Source organism: Scyliorhinus torazame, chromosome 22 (genome assembly GCF_047496885.1).
Source record: "Scyliorhinus torazame isolate Kashiwa2021f chromosome 22, sScyTor2.1, whole genome shotgun sequence".
Classification (NCBI taxonomy): domain Eukaryota; kingdom Metazoa; phylum Chordata; class Chondrichthyes; order Carcharhiniformes; family Scyliorhinidae; genus Scyliorhinus; species Scyliorhinus torazame.
The window spans coordinates 35,968,190-35,989,683 of NC_092728.1; the positions used below are offsets into that span (position 1 = coordinate 35,968,190).

Below are 21,494 nucleotides of genomic sequence, written 5' to 3' on the forward strand. Positions count from 1 at the left end.
CATCACCCTCTGCCTTCTGCAAGTCCATTTCAGATCCAGTTTGCCAAATTTCCCTGGATCCTGTGAGCTCTCACCTTCTTGGTCAGTCTCCCATGTGGGACCTTGGATTCCTACTGTCTGTTAATCCCCAGTATATCACCCCAATCATGTGAACGCTAATCTTGCATAACAGCCATTTGTGTGACACTATCGAATGACTTTTAAAGATCAAAATGCACCACAGTACTACACCACAGGTTAAATGCTCAGAATAACACTCATTCAATTTTATATTGTGTTGCTAACTTTTGGTTGGCTCTTAATTTGGTTCTGTTTAATCACGTTTGCTCAAGAGTCGCCAGTATCTTTCAACACCGCCACAAGGTTCAGAACCGAATACTGATCAATGACTCGATACACCAGTTAGTAAGTTCAAAAGCAATGTTCATTTATTTACACACAGTCAAATCTATTCATGCATAAACTCTACAAAGCTACTACTATTACTAAAGCCTATACTTGGCTTCGGGCGCCCACTCAGTCAGAGGAACAATGGCCGTTGCTCGGTTCTGAGGCTGCTGGGTTGAGCTGTTTACAGGGTAGCAACTAGGAGTGTCTATCTCGTAGCGTGCGTTGACTTGGAACTTACTTGGTCTGATGCAGCTGCTAGGCAGGTCTCTCTCTTTGGTGAGAGCCAAAGCCAAAGGAGGGCGTTTCTCCCTTGGGGGATACCTATTATACTAAAAAGGGCTTAGCGCGCTTTTGGGCTGGCCTTGAACTTGGCCTCAACTAATTGGGTCTTTCCCAATCATCTGTGTCGATTTTCCTCCAATAGAGGGGTGGTTCCCTGATCGCTGGGCGTGTCCTGGTGACTGTCAGTCTGCTTTGTCTTAGCTTCTTCTGGCGATGGGGAGTATGCCATTGTGTATCTAAATGTTTCCCTTTTGTCCCTGGAGATGGCTCATTAGTATGTAGATTGTGTGGTAGTTTCTGTCCTGTCTGAGTTTAAGGTTCTAATCAACAGACAGAGCTTGCACCTGCTTGTTTCTTAGCATTGTCCAATTTTCCCTGCATTCTTTTTTGGGGACACCCAAAATGGGTGTCCATTTTGTAATCGGGACGTGGCCATCCCAGATGGCTACAATTGGCCTTTCTTCATTCTTCCTATTAAATTGCATCACTTCACATCCTGTCTGTTAAACCTCGCTGGCCGTGCTTGGACCGTCACTGGCCACCGGTTATCTCTGTCCATTTCACCAGTCTTGGTCCTCCTGTAGGCTGCTGCTGACCTTCCTGTTTCATGTGTATCTGTTTTTTGTGAGATCTGCAAACTTTGAAATTGATGATTAATAAATATGGAAGCTGAGACATTATACACTTTGAGCCTGTCTGAAAAGTCACTGTTCTTTGGTCCTCTCTGCATTCAGTCTCTCTGTCAATATGGCATCCAAACTGCCACTTTCCCTTTAATGGGCTTCAATTTTACGTACAGGTCTCTTATGTGGTACTTTATCAAATGCCTTTTGGAAGTCCATACAACAACAAACTCAACACTCTCATTAATCCCCTCTGTTGCTTCATTGAAAAATGAACTCGAGTCAGACACGGCTTCTTGAGGAAATTTGTCATTTATTAAGTTTTAATTTCAAAGAGACAATGCTATGATTAGTTCAGGGGATGTTGCAGGTTAATTCACTGTGACTGGATGGTGTGTGTTATGACCTGCCTGAATACTATTGGCTGGGGGCAATTGGGTATCGCGAGTCTAAGCTCCCCTAATGAGGGGGGGGAAGAAATCATCAGCAGTTTCGCCTGCATAAATAGAGCTGACCAGTGTGGTACTAGTTTGAGGAGTGAAGCAATAGGGAAGTGCTACTACTGCTGCTCTATGTATGTAATTGTAAATAAAGTTATTTCTTTTGCCTCTACAAATTTATGCGGGATTCTTCATGCCCCTCAAAAGTGTGAATGTTGTGGGTTAAAGCAAAGGGCTGGGGCTGGGATGCACACCAGTTTTGTTATGACCCTCTACAGGGACAGAGCTTGCCCGCTTTCCCTCCTACACCTCACAGTATGAGCTACTCGGGTGACTGGGCGCGGAGCCTCCTAATTGGAGGAGCTCCCCACAGAATATAAAAACCGACCTGGAAACAGTTCGGGGAAGGACACCCTGCGGGGAGTGGAGAGGAGTGATTATTGTGACCAGTGTGGAATGAAGTGAGTTGTACCCTGTCAGCCTGGCCTCTTGTGGAGTCTTTGCCTCCGTCCGCAACAAGTTTGATTGTTGACGGACGGCGCGGGAATGCAGGCTGTGATTAGAAAAGTATTTTTCTGCGGCCGAGGGAACATGTACAGTACGTAAATAGGAGACAAAAAAGAATAATCGACAAGAGTACATTGACAAATGGCACATCGACAAACAGTGATTGGCTACAGTGTGGAACAAGGGGCCAAACAAAGCAAATACATGAGTAAGAGCAGCATAGGACGTCGTGAATAGTGTTCTTACAGGGAACAGATCGGTACGAGGGAGAGTCGTTGAGCAATCGAGTAGCTGTGGGGAAGAAGCTGTTCCTGTGTCTGGATGCTGCGGGTCTTCAGACTTCCGTATCTTCTGCCTGATGGAAGGGCCTGGAAGAAGGCAAAGCCTGCATGCGAGGGGTCTCTTATAATGCTGTCTGCCTTCCTGAGGCAGCAGGAGGTGTAGACCGAATCAATGTGCCGGTGGCAAGCTTGTGTGATGCTTTGGGCTGAGTGCGGGTTCACCACACTCTGCAGTTTCTTGCGATCTTGGGCCGAGCAGTTGCCATATCAAGTTGTGATGCAGCCGGATAGGATGCTCTCAATGGCATATCTGTAGAAGTTTGTGAGAGTCGATGCAGACATGCCGAATTTATTTAGCTTCCGAAGGATGTAGAGTCGTTTTGGGATTCCTTGACTGTTGCATCAAGAGGGGGATCAGGACAAACTGTTGGTGATGCCAACAGTTGATGGTGATCCCCAGGAATTTAAAGCTATCGAACATCTCCACTTCGGAGCCAATAATGCAGGTGGGTCGGGGGGGGAGGGGGGTTGCGCTACGCCTCCTGAAGCGATGATCAGTTCCTTGGTCTTTCCAACATTTAGAGAGAGGTTGTTTTTGGTACACCATGCAACCAAATGATTTATCTCCCTTTTGCAGTCTGATTCGTCGTCGTTTGAGATATGACCCACCACAGTCGTATCATCCGCAAACTTATAGATTAAGTTGGAATTAAATCTTGCCCCACAGTCGTATGTGTATAGGAAGTACAGTAGAGGACTGAGCACACATCCTTGCGGGGCCCCGGTGTTGAGGACTATTGTGGAATTGTTGCCTATCCTGAAAGATTGCAGTCTGTTGGTGAGGAAGTCAAGGATCCAGCTGCACAAGGAGGGATCAAGTCCAAGATTGCAGGTTATAAGCCTTGTTGGCTGTGCAGTGAATTGGCTTGATGGGGCCACCATTAGATATTTTAAGTATGTGGTACTATGTGCGGTTGTAATGTGTCTGATTTGTTTGTTACAGTCTGAAGGAAGATGGTCGCTGTTACTTCCAGGTAGAGAGAGTGGATTCTGGTGAAATGAGAGGGACAGGAGCTGTTCAGGAGGAACAGAAGGAGGTAATGGAGATTGGAGCCCAAGAGCAGGGTGAGTATTTTGCTGAGTGAGACACCAATCCATCAGTAAACATGCTGTATGTTATTTTAAGAAATCCATTCCTCTTTCAACACTATGGGAGGCAGCGTGATGCACCGGATCTTGATGTCTTCTCTCCTGTGTTAGTGACAGTGGACGGGGAGGTGTTATCCTTGATGACTATCCAATGAGTCCTGGATCGTATGTGACCGAGGATGGGGAGGTGTGAGGACAGGATATAATGCCTTGAGTGGTTTATTATCCAGTTGAAACTCGGGGACCACCTGCACCCGAAGAATGGAAACGCATTAAATTTAACATCTTCAGGTGGAGGCAGCAGTAAAGGAGACCAGGGGTTTATCTCCCCCTCTACCAAACATTCACAGAATGTGGAGGAAAGGGTGTAATGTGGTTTTGCTCTGTGAATTTGAATTGTGGCCGCTTGTTCTCTGTAGTGAGGAGGCGTAAAGCCAGATTGAGAAGAGACGAGGACCAGAAGCTGGCCCCTGAAAGTGCCATGGCCGGCAGGTCGCAGGCTTTGAATGAAAGCACTGAGGAGGACAAGCCTGTGGAGCAGAGGGATGGACGTCGGCTCGGTCAGGACCCCATCAGGTGGTTTGGAATTCTGGTGCCCCAGAGTTTGAAGATTGCTCAGGCTTCATTCAAAGAAGGTACAGAGAGAGAGAGTTGGGGTGAGTGCATTGGTGTGAGGGCTAGAGGGAGATGGATAGAGGCGAGTGCAAGTGCATGGGTGTGAGGGCCAGATAGCGAGTTGGGGTGAGTGCGTTTAGTGAGCGAGAGTTGAGGACGAGCGTGTGGGTGAGAAGGAGTGAGTGTCGGGGTGAGTGCATGGATGTGAGGGTCAGGGAGAGAGAGTTGGGAGTGAGGGCGAGATGGTGAGAGATAGAGTTGGGGGTGAGTGTGTGGGTGTGAGGGAGAGAGAGAGCGAGAGACAACGTGTGTCGGGGATGTCGAACGCGTGGGTATGAAGGCGAGAGTGAGAGAATGTGGGGCAAGTGTGTGGGTGTGAGGGCCAAAGAGAGAGAAATGGGCGCGATTGCGTGGGCGTTAGAATGAGAGAGAGAGAGGGAGAGAGTCGGGGCAAGAACGTGAGGGTGAGAGAGAGAGTCGGGAGCAAGCGCCTCTGTGTGAGGGCGAGAGGGAGAGGGAGTGGGGGTGAGCATGTGAGAGAGGGTCAAGGGCAACAGTGTGTGTGTGAGAGTATGAAGGCAGGACAAACATGTGTTCGGGAGAGAGTAGAGGACGAGCCATGAGTTGGAGAAGGTGTGTTGAGGGAGAACGTGTGTGATAGAGGGGGAGAGTCTCTAGGGCATGTATGTGAGAGGGGGAAATTCTCGAGGGCATGTGTATGAGAGGGGGAGAATCTCGGCATACGTGTGTGAGAGGGAGAGAAGGTCGAGAACATCATGTGTGAGGGGGAAGAGGGTTGAGGGCATGCGTGTTTGAGGGGGAGACGGTCGAGGGCATGCGTATGTGAAGGGGAGGGGGATGTATGTGTCCGTGCCCCTGTCCGTGTGTGCGTGCCCGTGAGAGAGGAGGCCAGCGGAGAGAGACTATGTCTGAGAGCGCGGAGACGGAGCGGAGAGAGGGGCTGTGTGAGAGAGGAGACTGGGCTGAGAGAGAAAGGGTAGATGAGCGGAGAGAGATTGTGTGTGAGAAAGGAGATGGAGCGAAGAAAGGCTGTGTGAGAGAGAGGAGATAGAGCAGAGAGCGAGTGCGTGAGTGGAGATGGAGCGAATCGAGACAGAGAGAGGAGACGATGCGGCGAGAGAGGAGACGATGCGGCAAGAGTGTGTCAGAGTGAGGAGACGGAGTGGAGAGAGACTGTGTGAGAGAGAAAACGGCGTAAATTGAGATATTGTCAGAGAGAGGAGACGGAGCGGCAAGAGTGTGTGTGAGACGGAGCGGAGAGAGACTGTGTGTGTGAGTGGAGATGGGGCGGAGAAAGACTGCTTGTGAGAGGAGATGGAGCGGTGAGACACGGTGTGGGAGAGGGGACTGAGCAGAAAGTGTGCGTGTTGAGAGAGAAGGAGTGGAGTGCAGCTGTGTGTGAGAGAGGAAATGGTGTAAATTGAGACATTGTATGAGAGAGGAGATGGATCAGAGAGAGAGACAGAGAGGCAATGAAGCAGAGTGACTGTGAGGAAGAAGAGGTGGAGCGGATAGAGACCGAGGAGATGGGGTGGAAAGAGACTGTGTGAGAGTTGATAGGGCGGAGAGAGACTGGGAGCGAGGCGAATGTGCAGAATGAGACTGAGAGGAGACAAGTGGGAGAGGCTGTGTGAGAGGAGACGAGCGGAGAGAGACTGAGAGGAGACTGAAAATCCAAGTTGTAAAATGTTTCAGGATTTTGCTCTCAGCACTGTGCCTGCTTCTTAAATGTTTGTTTCCCCCTTGCTTTTGACATTTGTTGTTCTTGTGTCTCATATATTACCAGGAGACTGGGCTTTATATTGTAAGAGATTTATTTTCCATCATTCTGTCTAGAATGCTCCTTTTTCATGCTGTCATGGGAGTGTTCCTTTAAGAAAGGTTTTTGTCTTATCACATGGCTTCAGTGATGTCATTGCGTGGGTGGAGTTGGGCTGAGGCTCTGAGTTTTTACTTTCGTTTTGAGTTTGGACAGGTTGAACTGCACAGGTTGAAATAAGCGTTTTTCTCTATCTTCATTTTAAAAGCTGTTTCACGCTACTTGGTAGCTTAAAAGAGATAATTGCTTTCTGGAAGGTATTCAAATCTGCTGTTGAAAAGGGAACAAGAGTATCAATAACAACAGTATCAATAAAAACAGTCTTATGCCAGTGGGAATGCAGTGTGCTGCGTCTTTGAAAAGGGGTTTCTGGTTTTACTTGGAATTTTGTTATTGAATTGGAACAGTCAAGGGGGAATTCATTAAGGATTATACATAGATTACTGTAGCTGTGTGGGGTTATTATGTTCGTAATTGATAAAAATTCTTGCTATGTGTGTTTGTACAAATGTTAACTAAGGTTTTAGAATAAAGCTTGTTTTTTTTAAAATTAAAAGCGCGTAAGAATTATGTTGAATAACACCTGAAAGACGGGCTCTGCTGCTCATCCGAGCCAAATTCAACAAAAAGTTATTGGTCAGGTGAACTCCATAATATACTTTGGAGTTTTTTTTAAACCCTGGCCCATAACAATGCTTATTATGTCTCTGTATGACGCACATGTGTTTTACTGCTGTGGCTATCCATGATGTGTCTGTCGTCACTTTAGGTTTCTTATTTTTCCCTAGTTATGGAGATCGCAGCTGACGTAGCAACTCTCCAGAGCAGCCTTTTGAGCACCAAAGAAGAATACCAGACTCTACTGCGACAAAAGGGTCAAGTTATGGAGCAAGGGCATGTGACAAGAGGATTTTCCTGCTTCCAACTCCAGAATAGTCAGAGGTCATCCCGACTCCTGGGGTTGGTTGAATAAGTTCCCCTTCCAGCCATCATGGTGGATGTCTCTCCCATGGACTTAAGTTTTAGATTATATGAAAATCTTAATGTTCTTAATTTCATGAGCATTCTATCAAAATCAAGTTTGGCATTTAAGGACATGGGTTTTTGAACGAAGGACTTGGGTAGCATTCTTTGCTACGTTGGTGTCACAGGTTTGTATGCAATTCTTTTCTCTCTGGATGGTGGGTTTCAGTGCATACTTCATTGCCGTGATGAAAGTGCATCCTGCCTGCTCTTGGGTTCTGATTTGTAATTCTATTCGATCAATTCTAGTTGTGTTGAATCACAAGTTCCTGCTATTGACAACGTTACACCAGAGCCCCTCTACACTGTTCCGATCAAACACTCCCAGGACAGATACAGCATGGGTTAGAGCAGAGGACAGGTTCAGCATAGGGTTAGAGGGAGATAGAGAATAAAGCCCTCCCTAAATTACACTCCCAGGACATGTACAGTACAGGGTTAAATAGAGTAAAGCTCCCTCTACACTCTCCCCATCAAGCACGCCCAGGACATGTACAGCACAGGTTAGATATAGAGTAAAGCGCCCTCCACACTGTTTGCTTTAATCAATTCCGTTTTCATTCCGTGTGTGGGATGTTTCCAATTCTTGTTTGAGGAAATAAATCTTGATTGTTTGGATTGGTTTTGTGTGACTGCCCAGTGATATTTCTCCTCATCATAGACCAGGAATGGCCCTGGTTGTTTCGCTGCTTCTGATTTGTGCCTTGTAGATGGTGGACAGGCTTTGGGGGGGCAGGAGGTGAGTTTATCACCGCAGGAGTCCTAGCCTTTGATCTGCCCTGGTAGCCACAGTATTAATGTGTTCTGCGATCTGCAGAGGATTGGGCTCGGCTGCAGTCTTCCCACTTTTCAGCTGAGGTTTAGTAACCTAAACCCACAGGTGAAGCATTGATCATTGAGTAAGATCCATGGAGAAGGTAACAAATGTATTGAATGCCACCCCTCACGCCCTCGCACATAATAATCTTTATCATCACAAATAGGCTTACATTAACACTGCAATGAAGTTACTGTGAAAATCCCTTGGTCGTCACATTCCGGCGCCTGTTCGGGCAGACGGAGGGAGAATTCAGAATATCCAAATTACCTAACAGCACGTCTTTCGGACAGAGGAAACCCACGCAGATACTGGGAGAACATGCAGACTCCACACAGACAGTGACCCTTGAATCGAACCTTGGACCCTGCAGCTGTGAAGGAACGGTGCTAACCACTGTGCTACCGTGTAACCCAAACTAGATAGTCGATGCCTTAGTGAGTGAGGTAGACTGTGAGGAGTGGGGCGTGTGGAGATTGAGATGTGCTGAGGGAATTTCAAATTGTCTGGGATTATTTCTAATAATACAGGAGCTGTCACCCCACTTTGTGTTTTTTCTCTCCCTGAGCATGGGGAGTTATGGCTGAGTACAGTCTTCAGGTGAAATGTGTGTGGATCAATGGATATGGGGGTTTTCTATCAGTCAGCCTTTCTGGGGAGACAAATGATGGCAATGTTTCAGATTGCTGACCTGAGTACGGAGATCATTGGTCTCAAAGGTGAAAGTTGTTTTCCTTTCACGAATGCTGCAGACCTGAATATTTGCAGCACAGTTGTTTCATTTTGCAAACATCTACAGTACTCTGATTTCTTGTGAGTCATATCCTGTATCTAATTAAACATGCTACATTCTTACCATCCACAGAATCATTACAATGCAGAAGGAGGCCATTCAGTCCATCGAGTGTCCACTGACCCTCTGAAAGAGCATCCTACCTAGGTCCATTCCCATAGTCCCGTCTGAGGTTACAATCCAATTACAAAGCTGGATAATTTGGGGAGCAGAGTACTGATGTTAATTGGCAGCTTCCCAGGCTGAGGGTCATCACAGCCCCACCACAGGAAGGGGAAAACTCATGGCACACAGACTTGAAGTCTCTATTATAGGCTTTGTGTTTCAGTGATGGATCTGAGATACATCATACAATCTTTATTGTCACAAGTAGGTTTACATTAACACTGCAATGAAGTTACTGTGTAAAGCCCCTTGTAGCCCCATTCTGGCACCTGTTCGGGTACACGAGGGAGAATTCAGAATGTCTAAATTACCTAACAGCGCGTCTTTCAGGACTTGTAGGAGGAAACCGGAGCACCCGGAGGAAACCCACGCAGACACCGGGAGAACGTGCAGACTCCGCACAGACTGTGACCCAAGCCGGGAATCGAACCTGGAACCCTGGTTCTGTGAAGCAACAGTGCTAACCACTGCTACCGTGCCGCCGTATCAGTGATGCTGTGAGGAATATGGGGTATATCAGAGTGTTAGTGTGGGATATATCGTAGTGTTGCAGTGAAGGGTGTGGGGTAGATCAGCATTACAGTGAAGGGTATGGGGTATTTAATGTTACAGTGAGGTGTGTGAAATATGTCAGTTATATTGAGGGCTCTGGGGTAGATCAGAATGTTATTGAGCGGTGTGAGGTATTTGAGTGTTACATTGAGAAGTGTGGGATATATCAATGTTACAGTCAGTGTGTCAGTGTTACAGTTAGTGGCATGGTATATATCAGTGTTACAGTGAAAGGTGTAGGTTATGCATTGAGCTTTGAGCATGAGCAGTGGGAGAGGCCACAACCAGAGTGAGGCACAGTGAGTTTTAAACTTGAAGAATTTGAAACAGTGGAAATTCGGTGCAGAGTGGAAGCGGTGATCGTTGCTTTTTCTCCTTTGTAACTTCTAAATGTTCAGATTGTTCTTGTCCTGCTGCAGCTGAGGCTATAAGGGAGAGAGCTGATTGGTAAGTAGTGGGCAAGGTCGGTAAGTCTTTTCAACTTTTATCACTTACAGTTGAAAATGTTTTTTGGATTATAAACTGTAAGGGCTATAATTGGTAGTAAGAAGGAAAGATAATTGGATTTAATCTAATATCAAGCATCTTCCAAAGGTTTAATTTAAAGGGGTAATTCATGGCAGGAGAGCGCAAAGCCTTGATTTGCCCCATGTGGGAAGCTGAGAACATTTCCAGTATACCTGGGACCAGCATGTGTGCATGAGGTATCTCCAGCTGCAGCTCCTGGAAGCCCAGATTTCTGAGCTGGAGCGGCGGTGGGGACACTGTGGAGCATCCGTGAGGCAGAGACTGTTGTGGAAATCACGTATGGAGAGGTGGTCACACCGCAGGCAGGAAAGGAATGGATGAGCACCAGGTAGAGCAAGAGAGCTGGGCAGGCAGTGCAGGAGTCTCCTGTGGCCATTCCCCTGCAAAACAGATATACCGTTTTGGATACTGTTGAGAGGAATGACCTCTCAGAAGAAAGCAGCAACAGCCAAATTCATTGCACCACAGTTGGTTCTGCTGCAGATGGAGGAGTAAAAAGTGAGGAAAAGCAATAGTTATAGGGGATTCAATTGTAAGGGGAATAGATCAGCGTTTCTGTGGCCGCAAATGAGACTCTGGGATGGTATGTTTCCTCCCTGGTGCTAGGGTTAAGGATGTCTCTGAGTGGTTGCAGACATTTTGGAGGGGGAGAGTGAACATCCAGTAGTCGTGGTACACATTGGTACCAACGACAGAGGTTTAAAAAAATAAGGGATGAGGTCCTAAAAGCAGTATGTAGAGAGTTAGGATGAAAGTTGAGAAGTCAGACCTCAAAGGTAGTGATCTCTGAATTACTACCAGTGCCACATGCTAGTCAGAGTAGAAATAGCAAGATATATCCAATGTATAGCAGGCTGAAGAAATTCTGTGAGGGCGAGGGTTTTCACATTCCTGGGGAATTGGAACCGGTTCTGCGGAAGGTGGGACCTGTACAAACATACGGGTTACACCTGGGCAGGACCAGGACTTATGACCTAGGGGGAGTATTTGCAAGAAAGGTTGGGGAAGGTTTAAACTAAAATGGCAGGAGGATGGGAACCTGTGCAATAAATCAGAGGAGGAGGAAATAAAGGACTTGGACAGACTAGGAGAGTGGGCAAAGAAGTGGCAGATAGAATACAAGGTGGAAACGTGTGAGGTTGTGCACTTTGGAAGGAGGAATGGAGGCACAGACAATTTTTAAAATGGGGAAATGCTGAGGAAATCAGAAGCACAAAGGGACCTGAGAGTCTTTGTTCACGATTCTCTTAAGGTTAACATGCGGGTTCAGTCGGCAGTTAGGAAGGCAAAGCAATGTTAGCATTCATATCGAGAGGACGGGAGTGTAAGAGCAGGGATGTACTTCTGAGGCTGTATGAGGCTCTGGTCAGACTCCATTTGGATTACTGTGAGCAGTTTTGGGCCCTGTATCGAAGGAAGGATGTACTGTCTTGGAAAGGGTCCAGAAGAGGTTCACAAGAATGATCCCTGGACTGAAGAGCTTGTTGTTTGAGGAATAGTTGAGGATTCTGGGTCGGTACTCGGGAGTTTAGAAGGATGAGGAGGATCTTATTGAAACTTACAGGATGCTGTGAGGCCTGGATAGAGTGGACGTGGAGAGGATGCTTCCACTTTTAGGAAAAGCTAGAAGCAGAGGACACAATCTCCGACTTCCTTTAACACCGAGATGAGGAAGAATTTCTTCAGCCAGAGAGGGGTGAATCTGTGGAACTCTTTTCCGCAGAAAGCTGTGGAGGACAAATCACTGAGTATCTTCAAGACAGATAGATAGGTTCTTGATTAAGGGGATCGGGGAGCTTCTTGATTCAGGGGTTATGGGGAGAATGCAGGAAAATGGGGATATGAAAAATATCAGCTATGGTTGAATGGCGGAGTGGACTCGATGGGCCGAGTGGCCTAATTCTGCTCCTATGTCTATGGTCTCGTAAAAGGCAGAAAGGGGAAGAAGAAAAGTGATGGGCAGAGATTCAAAAAGGGTCACAGTGAAAAATATTGTGAGCGAGACAAGTAATGATAAAAAGACAAGCTTAAAGGATTTAGATTGAAATTAGATTTAAATTTATTGTTATGTGTACCGAGGTACAGTGAAAAGTATTGTTTTGCGTACAATCCAGGCAGATTGTTCCAGTTTGCATGAAAAAACATATGATATTTGCACAATGTAAATACATAGACATTGGGTGAAGCATGCGGATGTAGTGCTACACAGCAGAGAAGATGTGTGGAGAAATTAGTTCAGTCCACAAGGGGGTCATTCAGGAGTCTGGTAACAGTGGGGAGACGCTGTTTTTGAAACTTAGTGTGTGTTCTCAGACTTTTGTATCTTCTGCCCAATGGCAGAAGTTGGAAGAGAGAATAACCCAGGTGGGAACCATAGAATTTACATTTGGCCCATCGAGTCTGAACCGGCCCTTGGAAAGAGCACCCTACCAAAGCCCACACCTCCACTCTATCCCAGTAACCCCACCTATCCTAATGTTTTGGATACTCAGGAGCAACTTAGCATGGCCAATGTGGTAATTCCACAGTAACTTGTATACCCTGCACATCTTTGGACTGTGGGAGTAAACCGGAGCATCCGGAGTAAACCCATGCAAACACGTGGAGAAAGTGCAAACGCGAGGCTGGAATTGAACCTAGGTCCTGGAGCTGTGGAGGCAGCAGTGCTAACCACTGTCCCGCCATGCCGCCTCAGGGGTCTTTGATTATACTGCCCGCTTTCCCAAGGCAGTGGGAGATGTAGGCAGAGTCAATGGATGGGAAGTGGGTTCATGTGATGGACTGGGCTGTGTTCACGACTCTGTAATTTCTTATGGTCTTGGGCGAGCAATTTAATAATGATATTTAATGTCACAAGTAGGCTTACATTAACACTGCAATGAAGTTACTGTGAAAAGTTCCTAGTCTCCACATTCCGGCGCCCATTCGGGTACATCTTTGATAAAGGGTCATCTGGACTCGAATGTCATCTCTTTTCTCTCTCAACAGAAGCTGCCAGACCTGCTCAGATTTTCCAGCATTTTCTCTCTCTCGCCTACATCCAGCCGCGCGCACTCCCTGGATTCCTGCTCCTGGCCTTCCTCCCTTTCCCGTGATTCCTGCACCTGGCCTTTCTCACTATCTTGGGCTCTTACATCTGGTCTCTCCCTGAATTCGTACAACCAACCTCTCTTTTGCTGTCTCTCCCACTGGGAAGGTTGGGTTCCTGCTCCCGGCTTCTGTCTTTCCTTGAATTCCTGTTCCCGCTCTTTTTCTTTCTCACCCTGGATTGCTACACTCAGCCTCGCTCTCTCTGAATTCCTATACCAAGCCTCTTCTCACTCTTTCCCTCTCACTGGATTCCTACACCTGGCCTCTCTCGCTCCCTGGATTCCTATTGCTCTCTCTCTCTCCCTGGAAACCGACACTGTTCTCTCTCTCGCTCTCTCTCTGGATTTTCCTACTGCTCCCTCTCTTCCTGGGTTCCTCCTCCCGACCTTTCTCTTTCTCTGCCTGGATTGCATCCGACCTCTCTCTCTCCCTGGATTCCTGCACCCGGCCTCTGTGTCTCTCTCTGTCTCTCTCTCTCTCTCTCACCCAGTCGCTCTCGTGATTCCTACACACTGGCTCTCTCTCTCTGATCCCTGTAGAAGAACTTGGCGTATGAGGAACGGTTGAGGATTCTGGGTCTGTACTCAGAGTTTAGAAGGATGAGGGGTTATTGAAACTTACAAGGTACTACGAGGCCTGGATAGAGTGGACGTGGACAGGATGTTTCCACTTGTTGGAAAAACTAGAACCAGAAGACACCATCTCAGACTAAATGGACGATCCTTTAAAACAGATGAGGAGGAATTTCTTCAGCCAGAGGGTGGTGAATCAGGAACTCTTTGCCACAGAAGGCTGTGGAGGCCAAATCACTGCCTTTAAGACAGAGATAGATAGGTTCTTGATTAATAAGGGTCTCCGGGGTTATGGGGAGAAGGCAGGAGAATGGGGATGAGAAAATATCAGCTGTGATTGAATGCCGGAGCAGACTCAATGGGCCGAGTGGCCTAATGCTGCTCCTATGTCTTATGGCCTCTCTCCCTGGATTCCTACACCCCCCCCCTCTCTCTCTCTCTCTCTCCCTCTCTCCTACACCCAATCACGCTCTCTCCCTCTTCCTCCTGCTCACTCTGCTAACCACTTTGCTACCGTGCCACCCTGCTATACCTGCGATGCAGCTAGATAGGATGCTTTCTGTGGTGCATCTGTAAAAATTGGTAAAAGTCAATTTGGACATGCTGAATTTCCTTAGTTTTCTGAGTGTTGTCGGCGCTGTTGTGCATTCTTGGTTGTAGCATCGACGTGGATGGACCAGGATAGGTGATGTGTACACCTAGCAATTTTAAGCTGTCAACAATCTCGACCTCGGCACCATTGATGCAGCAAGAGGTATGTGCAACACTTTTCTTCCTGAAGCCAGTGACCAGCTCCTTAGTTTTGTTAACATTGAGGGAGAGATTGTTGTCATTGCACCATGCTGCTTGGTTCTCTATCTCCCTCCCGTATTGTGACTCATCGTTGCTCGAGATCCGACCCAGGTGGAGTTGGAGCCGAATTTTGCCACGCAGTCGAGTGTGTATAAAGAGTATAGTAGGGGGCTAAGTACACCGCCTTATGGGGCTCCGCTATTGAGTATTATCATAGAGGAGGTCCTGTTGTTTATCCTTCCTGATGGTGGTCTTATGGGTCAGGAAGTCAAGGATCCAGTTGCAGAGGGAGGAACGAAGACCTAGTTTTTGGAGTTTGGATATGAGTTTGGCAGGATTATGGTGTTGAACATGGAGTAGGAGTCTAATAAATAGGAGTCCTTGTCGAGATGCACTGGGGATGAGTGTAGGCCTAGGGAGATAGCGTCTGCTGTGGACTGATTTTGGCGGTGTGCGAATTGCAGTGGATCAAGACTTTCTGGAAGTATGGAGTTGATTTGTCTCAAGACCAACCTTTCGAAGAACTTGATAATGATAGATGTCAAGGCCACCGGATGGTAGTAATAGAGGCACGGTGCCTGGTCCTTCTTTGATTTATGATAGTCTTCCTGAAGCAGGTGGGATCCGTGTAAGGAATTGGGAGAGGTTAAAGATGTCTGCAAACTCACCCGCCAGTTGGTCCATGCAGGATACGAGTGCACGCCAGGGACTCCTGTTGCTTTCCGTGGGATTCACTGTCAGAAGGCTTCAGAGGCTGTGACGGTAGGTATGGGCGTGTCCAAGGCTGTTGGGAGAGTTGACAACTGTTTGTTGGCTTCCTGCTCAAAATGAGCACAGAATAAATTGAGTTCATTGGAGAGGGGTGCGCTATTGCCGGAGTTTCTACTCTGCTTTTCCTTGAGCCCATTATGAGCCTTTACACAACCGACGAGAGTCTGTATCGTTAGTCTGTGACTCTAGCTTAGTCTGGTATTGCCTGATGGCTTTGCAAGGTTGTACCCAAATTTCATGTATAGGTCAGGGTTGCCTGTCTTGAACGCCTCAGACCTGGACTTCAGTAAGGTGTGGATCTCTCGGTTAAACCATGTATTCCGGTTGTGGAACGCACGTACTACCTCCTTTGGCATGCGATCATGAGCACCCTTACTGATGAAGTCTGTGATGGTGGTGGCATACTCGTTGAGGTTGGCTGCTGACTCCCAAGCAGTCATGTAGGAGCTCTTCTGTTGCCTCAGGCAAGCATTGCATGACCTTCTTAACCGGATTCTCCTGCTTGAGTTTCTGCTTATAGATCGGGAGAAGGAGCACCATCTTGTGGTCTGATTTTGCGAAGTGTGGTCGGGGGGTGGATCAGTAGGCGCCCTTGATGTTTGTGTAGCAGTGTTCATGTTGGGGGCCCCTGGTGGGACAGGAGAGGTATTGGTGGAATTTTAGCTTTGTGTCTTAACGCGCGGAGCATTCGCAGTAAAGAGGATAAGCTAATCGTAAAAATGGACATAATTGGGTATGATATAATCGGGGTTGCGGACACATGGCTGCAGGGTGACCAGGGATATTCCGTATTTAGGAAGGACAGACAAAAAGGAGGTGGAGTGGCAGTGCTGGTCAAAGAAGAACTTAACGTAATGGTCCGGAAGGATATTAGCTCTGACAATGTGGAACCTTTATGGGTAGAGCTGAGAAACACCAAGGGGCAAAAATATTAGTGGGTGTTGTATATAGATCCCCAAACACAGTGGCGATGTTGGGAATGGCATTAAATAGGAAATTGGAGACGCATGCGATAAAGAACATGTGTGAATAAGGGTGATTTTAAACTGCATTTAGATTGGCAAATCAAATTAGCCACAATACTGTAGAGGAGGAATTCCTGGAGTGTAAATGGGATTGTTTTCTGGTCCAATATGTTGAGGAACACAGACTGTGTACTGTCATTGGCAATCTAGTGTGGACGACCCCTTGGGGATGACCGACCATAATATGATAGAATTTTTCATCAAGGTGGAGAGTGAAGTAGTTGATTCTGAGACTAGAGTCCTGAATTTTAATAAAGGAAACTGCGATCACATAGACATAGAATTTACAGTGCAGAGGGAGGCCATTTGGCCCATCGAGTCCGCACCGGAAAGACCAACCCCTCCACCCTATCCCCACAACCTAGTAACCCCACCAAATGTTTTGAACACTATGGGCAATTTAGCATGGCCAGTCCACCTAACCTGCACATCTTTGGACTGTGGGAGGAAACCGGATCACCCGGAGGAAACCCACGCACACACGAGGAGAACTTGCACACTCCGCACAGACAGTGATCCAAGGCGGGAATCGAACCTGGGACTCTGGAGCTGTGAAGCAACTGTGCTAGCACTGTGCTGTGTTGGCTTTGATCAATTGGGGAACGTTACTTGAAGGGATCACAGTGGGTAGGTCATGACAGACATTCTAGGAGCACATTGGGAACTGCAACAGTTGTTTATTGTAGTTATAATAAAATGGCAAAGGTGGCCAATCCATGACTAACAAGGGAAATTCGATCCAAGGAAGAAGCATACAAATTGGCCAAGAAAAATAACAGGTCTGAGGATTTGGATCGGTTTGGAATTCAGCAAAGAAGACCAAGGGATTGCGGGGAAAATAGGATGTGCGGTGACATCATGCAAGTGTTTAAACTAATGTGGCAGGGGGATGGGAACCGATGCAGAAAGTCAGAAGGTAGTAAAACAGGGACAGAAACAAAAAACAGTAAGGGGGAAAGTGTAAGGCAGAGAAGCCAGAGTCAAAAATCAAAAAGGGCGACAGTACAAGGTACAGTGACTGCGGGGAGCTCAGTGAATAGTCCCAGTAATACTAAAAGGAATAAAACGGGAAGTAAAAACATTAATGGTAAGCAACGCGGCAGGTTGTTATATGAAGATATGGGTTCAACGACAAGGAAATTTAGGAGAAAAATTAAGAGGAAAAATAATTTAGGCGAGGTTACTGATCAAGATGTTAAGATTCAAAACACAGGTATAAAAGCCAACATAAGTGTACTTTACCTGAATGCTCATAGTATTCGGAATAAGGTAAATGAGTTAATGGTGCAAATTATCATGAATGACTATGATTTAGTGGCCATTACTGAAACATTGTTAAAGGATGGTCACGACTGGGAGTTAAATATCCAAGGGTATCAAACTATTCAGAAGGACAGAGTAGATAGTAAGGGAGGTGGTGTAGCTCTGTTATTTAAAGATGACATCCGGGCAATAGTAAGGGATGGCATCGGTGCTATGGTGGATAAGGTTGAATCTATTTGGGTGGAAATCAGGAATAGTAAGGTGAAAAAGTCACTGATAGGAGTAGTCTATCGGCCACCAAATAGTAACATTATGGTGGGGCAGGCAATAAACAAAGAAATAACTGATCCATGTAGAAATGGTACAGCAGTTATGGGGGATTTTAACCAGGTTGGACAAAGGCAGCCTTGAGTTTATAGAATGTATCCGCGATAGTTTCCAAGAACAGTATGTAATGGAACCTACGAGGGAACAAGCGGTCCCAGATCTGGTCCTGTGTAATGAGACAGGATTGGTTAATGATCTCATAGTTAGGGATCCTCTTGGAAGGAGTGATCACAATATGGTGGAATTTAAAATACAGATGGAGGGTGAGAAGGTAAAATCAAACACTAGTGTTTTGTGCTTAAACAAAGGAGATTATAATGGGATAAGCGAAGAGCTAGCTAAGGTAGACTTTATGGTGAAACAGTTGAGGAACAGTGGAGAACCTTGCAAGCGATTTTTCAGTGCTCAGCAAAGGTTTATACCAACAAAAAGGAAGGACGGTAGAAAGAGGGTAAATCGACCGTGGATATCTAAGGAAATGAGAGTATGACATTGAAGGAAAAAGCATACAAAGTAGCAAAGATTAGTGGGAGACTCGATGACTGGGAAATCTTTATGGGGCAACAGAAAGCTGCTAAAAAAGCTATAAAGAGTAAGATAGATTATGAGAGTAAACTTGCTCAGAATATAAAAACAGATAGTAAAACAAAAAAAGAGTGGCTAAGGTAAATATTGGTCCTTTAGAGGATGAGAAGGGAGATTTAATAATGGGAGATAAGGAAATGGCTGAGGAACTGAACAGGTTTTTTGGGTCGGTCTTCACAGTGGAAGACACAAATAACATGCCACTGCCTGATGGAAATGAGGCTATGACAGGAAAGGAACATGAGATGATTGTTATCACTAAGGAGGTAGTGATGGGCAAGCTAATGGTGCTAAACATAGAAAAGCTTCATGGCCCTGTTGGAATGCATCCCAGAGTGCTTAAAGAGATGGCTAGGAAAATTGTAAATGAACTTGTGATAATTTACCAAAATTAACTAGACTCTGGGGTGGTCCCGTCGGATTGGAAATTAGCAAAAGTGACACCACTGTTTAAAAAAGGAGGTCAGCAGAAAGCGGGTAATTATAGACCAGTCGCTTAACTTCGGTAGTTGGGAAGATGCTGGAATCTATCATCAAGGAAGAAATAGCCAGGCATCTGGATGGAAATTGTCCCATTGGGCAAACGCAGCATGGGTTCATAAAGGGCAGGTCGTGCCTAACTAATTTAGTGAAATATTTTGTGGACATTACCAGTGCGGTAGATAACGGGGAGCCAATGGATGTGGTATATCTGGATTTCCAGAATGCTTTTGACAAGGTGCCACACACAAGGTTGCTGCTTAATGCATGACATCAAGGGTAAAGTTGTAGCATGGATAGAGGATTGGTTAATTAATAGAAAGCAACGAGTGGGGATTAATGGGTGTTTCTCTGGCTGGCAATCAGTAGCTACTGGTGTCCCTCAGGGATCAGTGTTGGGCCCACAATTGTTGACAATTTGCATAGATGTTTGGAGTTGGGGACCAAGTGCAATGTGTCCCAAGTTTGCAGACGACACGAAGATGAGTGCTAAAGCAAAAAGTGCAGAGGATACCGGAAGTCTGCAGAGGGATTTGTTAAGTGAATGGGCTAGGGTCTGGCAGATGAAATACAATGTTGACAAATGTGAGGTTATCCATTTTGGTAGGAATAACGGCAAAAGGGATTATTATTAAATGATAAAATATTAAAACACGCTGCTGTGCAGAGAGTCCTGGGTGTGCTAGTGCAGGAGTCACAAAAAGTTGGTTTCCAGGTGCAACAGGTGATTAAGAAGGCAAATGGAGTTTTGCCTTTCATTGCTAGAGGGATGGAGTTTAAGACTAGGGAGGTTATGCTGCAATTGTATAAGGTGTTAGTGAGGCCACACCTGGAGTATTGTGTTCAGTTTTGGTCTCCGAACTTGAGAAAGGACGTACTGGCACTGGAGGGTGTGCAGAGGAGATTCACTAGGATAATCCCAGTGCTGAAGGGGTTGGATTACAAGGAGGGGTTTGGTTGACTGGGACTGTACTCGTTGGAATTTAGAAGGATGTGGGGGGATCTCACAGAAACATATAAAATTATGAAGGGAATAGATAGGATAGATGCGGGAAGGTTGTTTCCACTGGCGGGTGAAAGCAGAGCTAGGGGGCATAGCCTCAAAATAAGGGGAAGTAGATTTAGGACTGAGCTTAGGAGGAACTTCTTCACCCAAAGGGTTGTGAATCTGTGGAATTCCTTGCCCAGTGAAGCAGTTGAGGCTCCTTCATTAAATGTTTTTAAGATAAAGATAAATAGTTTTTTGAAGAATAAAGGGATTAAGAGTTGTGGTGTTCGGGCCAGAAAGTGGAGCTGAGTCCGCAAAAGATCAGCCATGATCTCATTGAATGGCAGAGCAGGCCCGATGGGCCAGATGGCCTACTCCTGCTCCTAGTTCTTATGTTTTTATGTAAGCGGATGTAGTGGAAGTCGCATGTGGGGAAGCTCCTACCTGAAGTTTTGGTTTCTTGATCTTCATACCCGATATCTGGCGATTTTTGTATAAATTGGTATCGGAAGATTTTAGATCGGCGTGTGATGTCAAAGGCCCAGAAGAAGAATGGCAGAAAGAAGGGCGCGACCAAAAATCCATCGTCGAATGAGTCGATGTCTCAGGCGGGAAAAGAGATCAATGGGGAAGGAGCACAGGATGGCTCCGCTCCCCTCACGGTGGATTCTTTGATCGAAGTGATGTCAGGTGAATTTGAAAGGATGTTTGCATATGGAGGTTATGCAAAGGGAAATGATGGCTGCGATGAAATCATGGGTGGAGGAGCCGATGGCTCCGGTAAAGGCAGCTGTGTCGAAGAATGCGTCCAAGGTAAGAGAGCAAGGAGATAAGTTGAAAGAGATGGAGGAGGCTATGTTGCAGCACAGCGTCCGGATCATTTTGATGGGGGAGGAGTTGCTTCAGTGGCGGAGGTGAATAAAGGGCTCAAAGCGAAGGTGGAGAACCTGAAGAACAGGTCAAGGAGGCAAAATCTTTGGATCGTGGGTCTGCCTGAAGGGGTGGAGAGCTCTAAGCCGACCAAATACTTTGCAAAGATGCTGCCGGCGTTGATGGAGGAGGAAGAAGAACCCTCCTGGTCTGAACTGGACAGGGTACATTGGTCGCTAAGGCCGAAGCCGAAAGCGAATGAGGAGGATAGGTCAGGCTAGAAGGAGCCGATCAGGGTGATGGAGGTAATTGGGAGGTTGCAGGCAGGAAAGGAGGTGGGGCCCGATGGATTCCCAGCTAATTTCTATAAAAAATGTAAAGACAAGCTGGCTCCACTGATGGTGGGCATGTTCGAAGGACAGAGCCTGGGCCAGGTCTCCATCTCGTTACTACTGAAGAAAGATAAGGACCCGGTGGAGTGTGGGTCATATAGATGGCAGGATTAGCAAGGTAATATTACTAGGCCTCCCGAACTTGCTTTACTATTCTTGGGCGGCAAATGCTGAGCAGGTGAGAGGATAGGGTAAAGATGGGGACGGCTCTGTGGGTAAGGATGGAGGCGGGCTCCCGTAGGTGGTCAGGGTTGCGGGTGTTGTCAACGGCACTGCTCCCAATGGTCCAGGAAAGTATTCGGGGAGTCAGGTAGTGGTAGCCACACTGAGGATT

The 21,494-nt window shown here is 46.6% G+C and overlaps 1 protein-coding gene across 5 annotated transcripts in view; it reads left to right on the top strand.

The window, feature by feature from the left end:
* The window catches only part of LOC140399006 (coiled-coil domain-containing protein 115-like), a 69,606-nt gene that overhangs the window by 5,676 nt on the left and 42,436 nt on the right, over positions 1-21,494 (top strand). For 4 of the 5 annotated variants that reach the window (XM_072488049.1, XM_072488051.1, XM_072488053.1 and 1 more), the window contains exons 3-5: positions 3,527-3,648; positions 4,092-4,328; positions 6,916-7,069. In XM_072488049.1, the coding sequence (XP_072344150.1) occupies positions 3,527-3,648; positions 4,092-4,328; positions 6,916-7,069 (513 nt within the window). The remainder of the gene's footprint in view (positions 1-3,526; positions 3,649-4,091; positions 4,329-6,915; positions 7,070-21,494) is intronic. The other variant, XM_072488050.1, reaches the window with a different exon arrangement.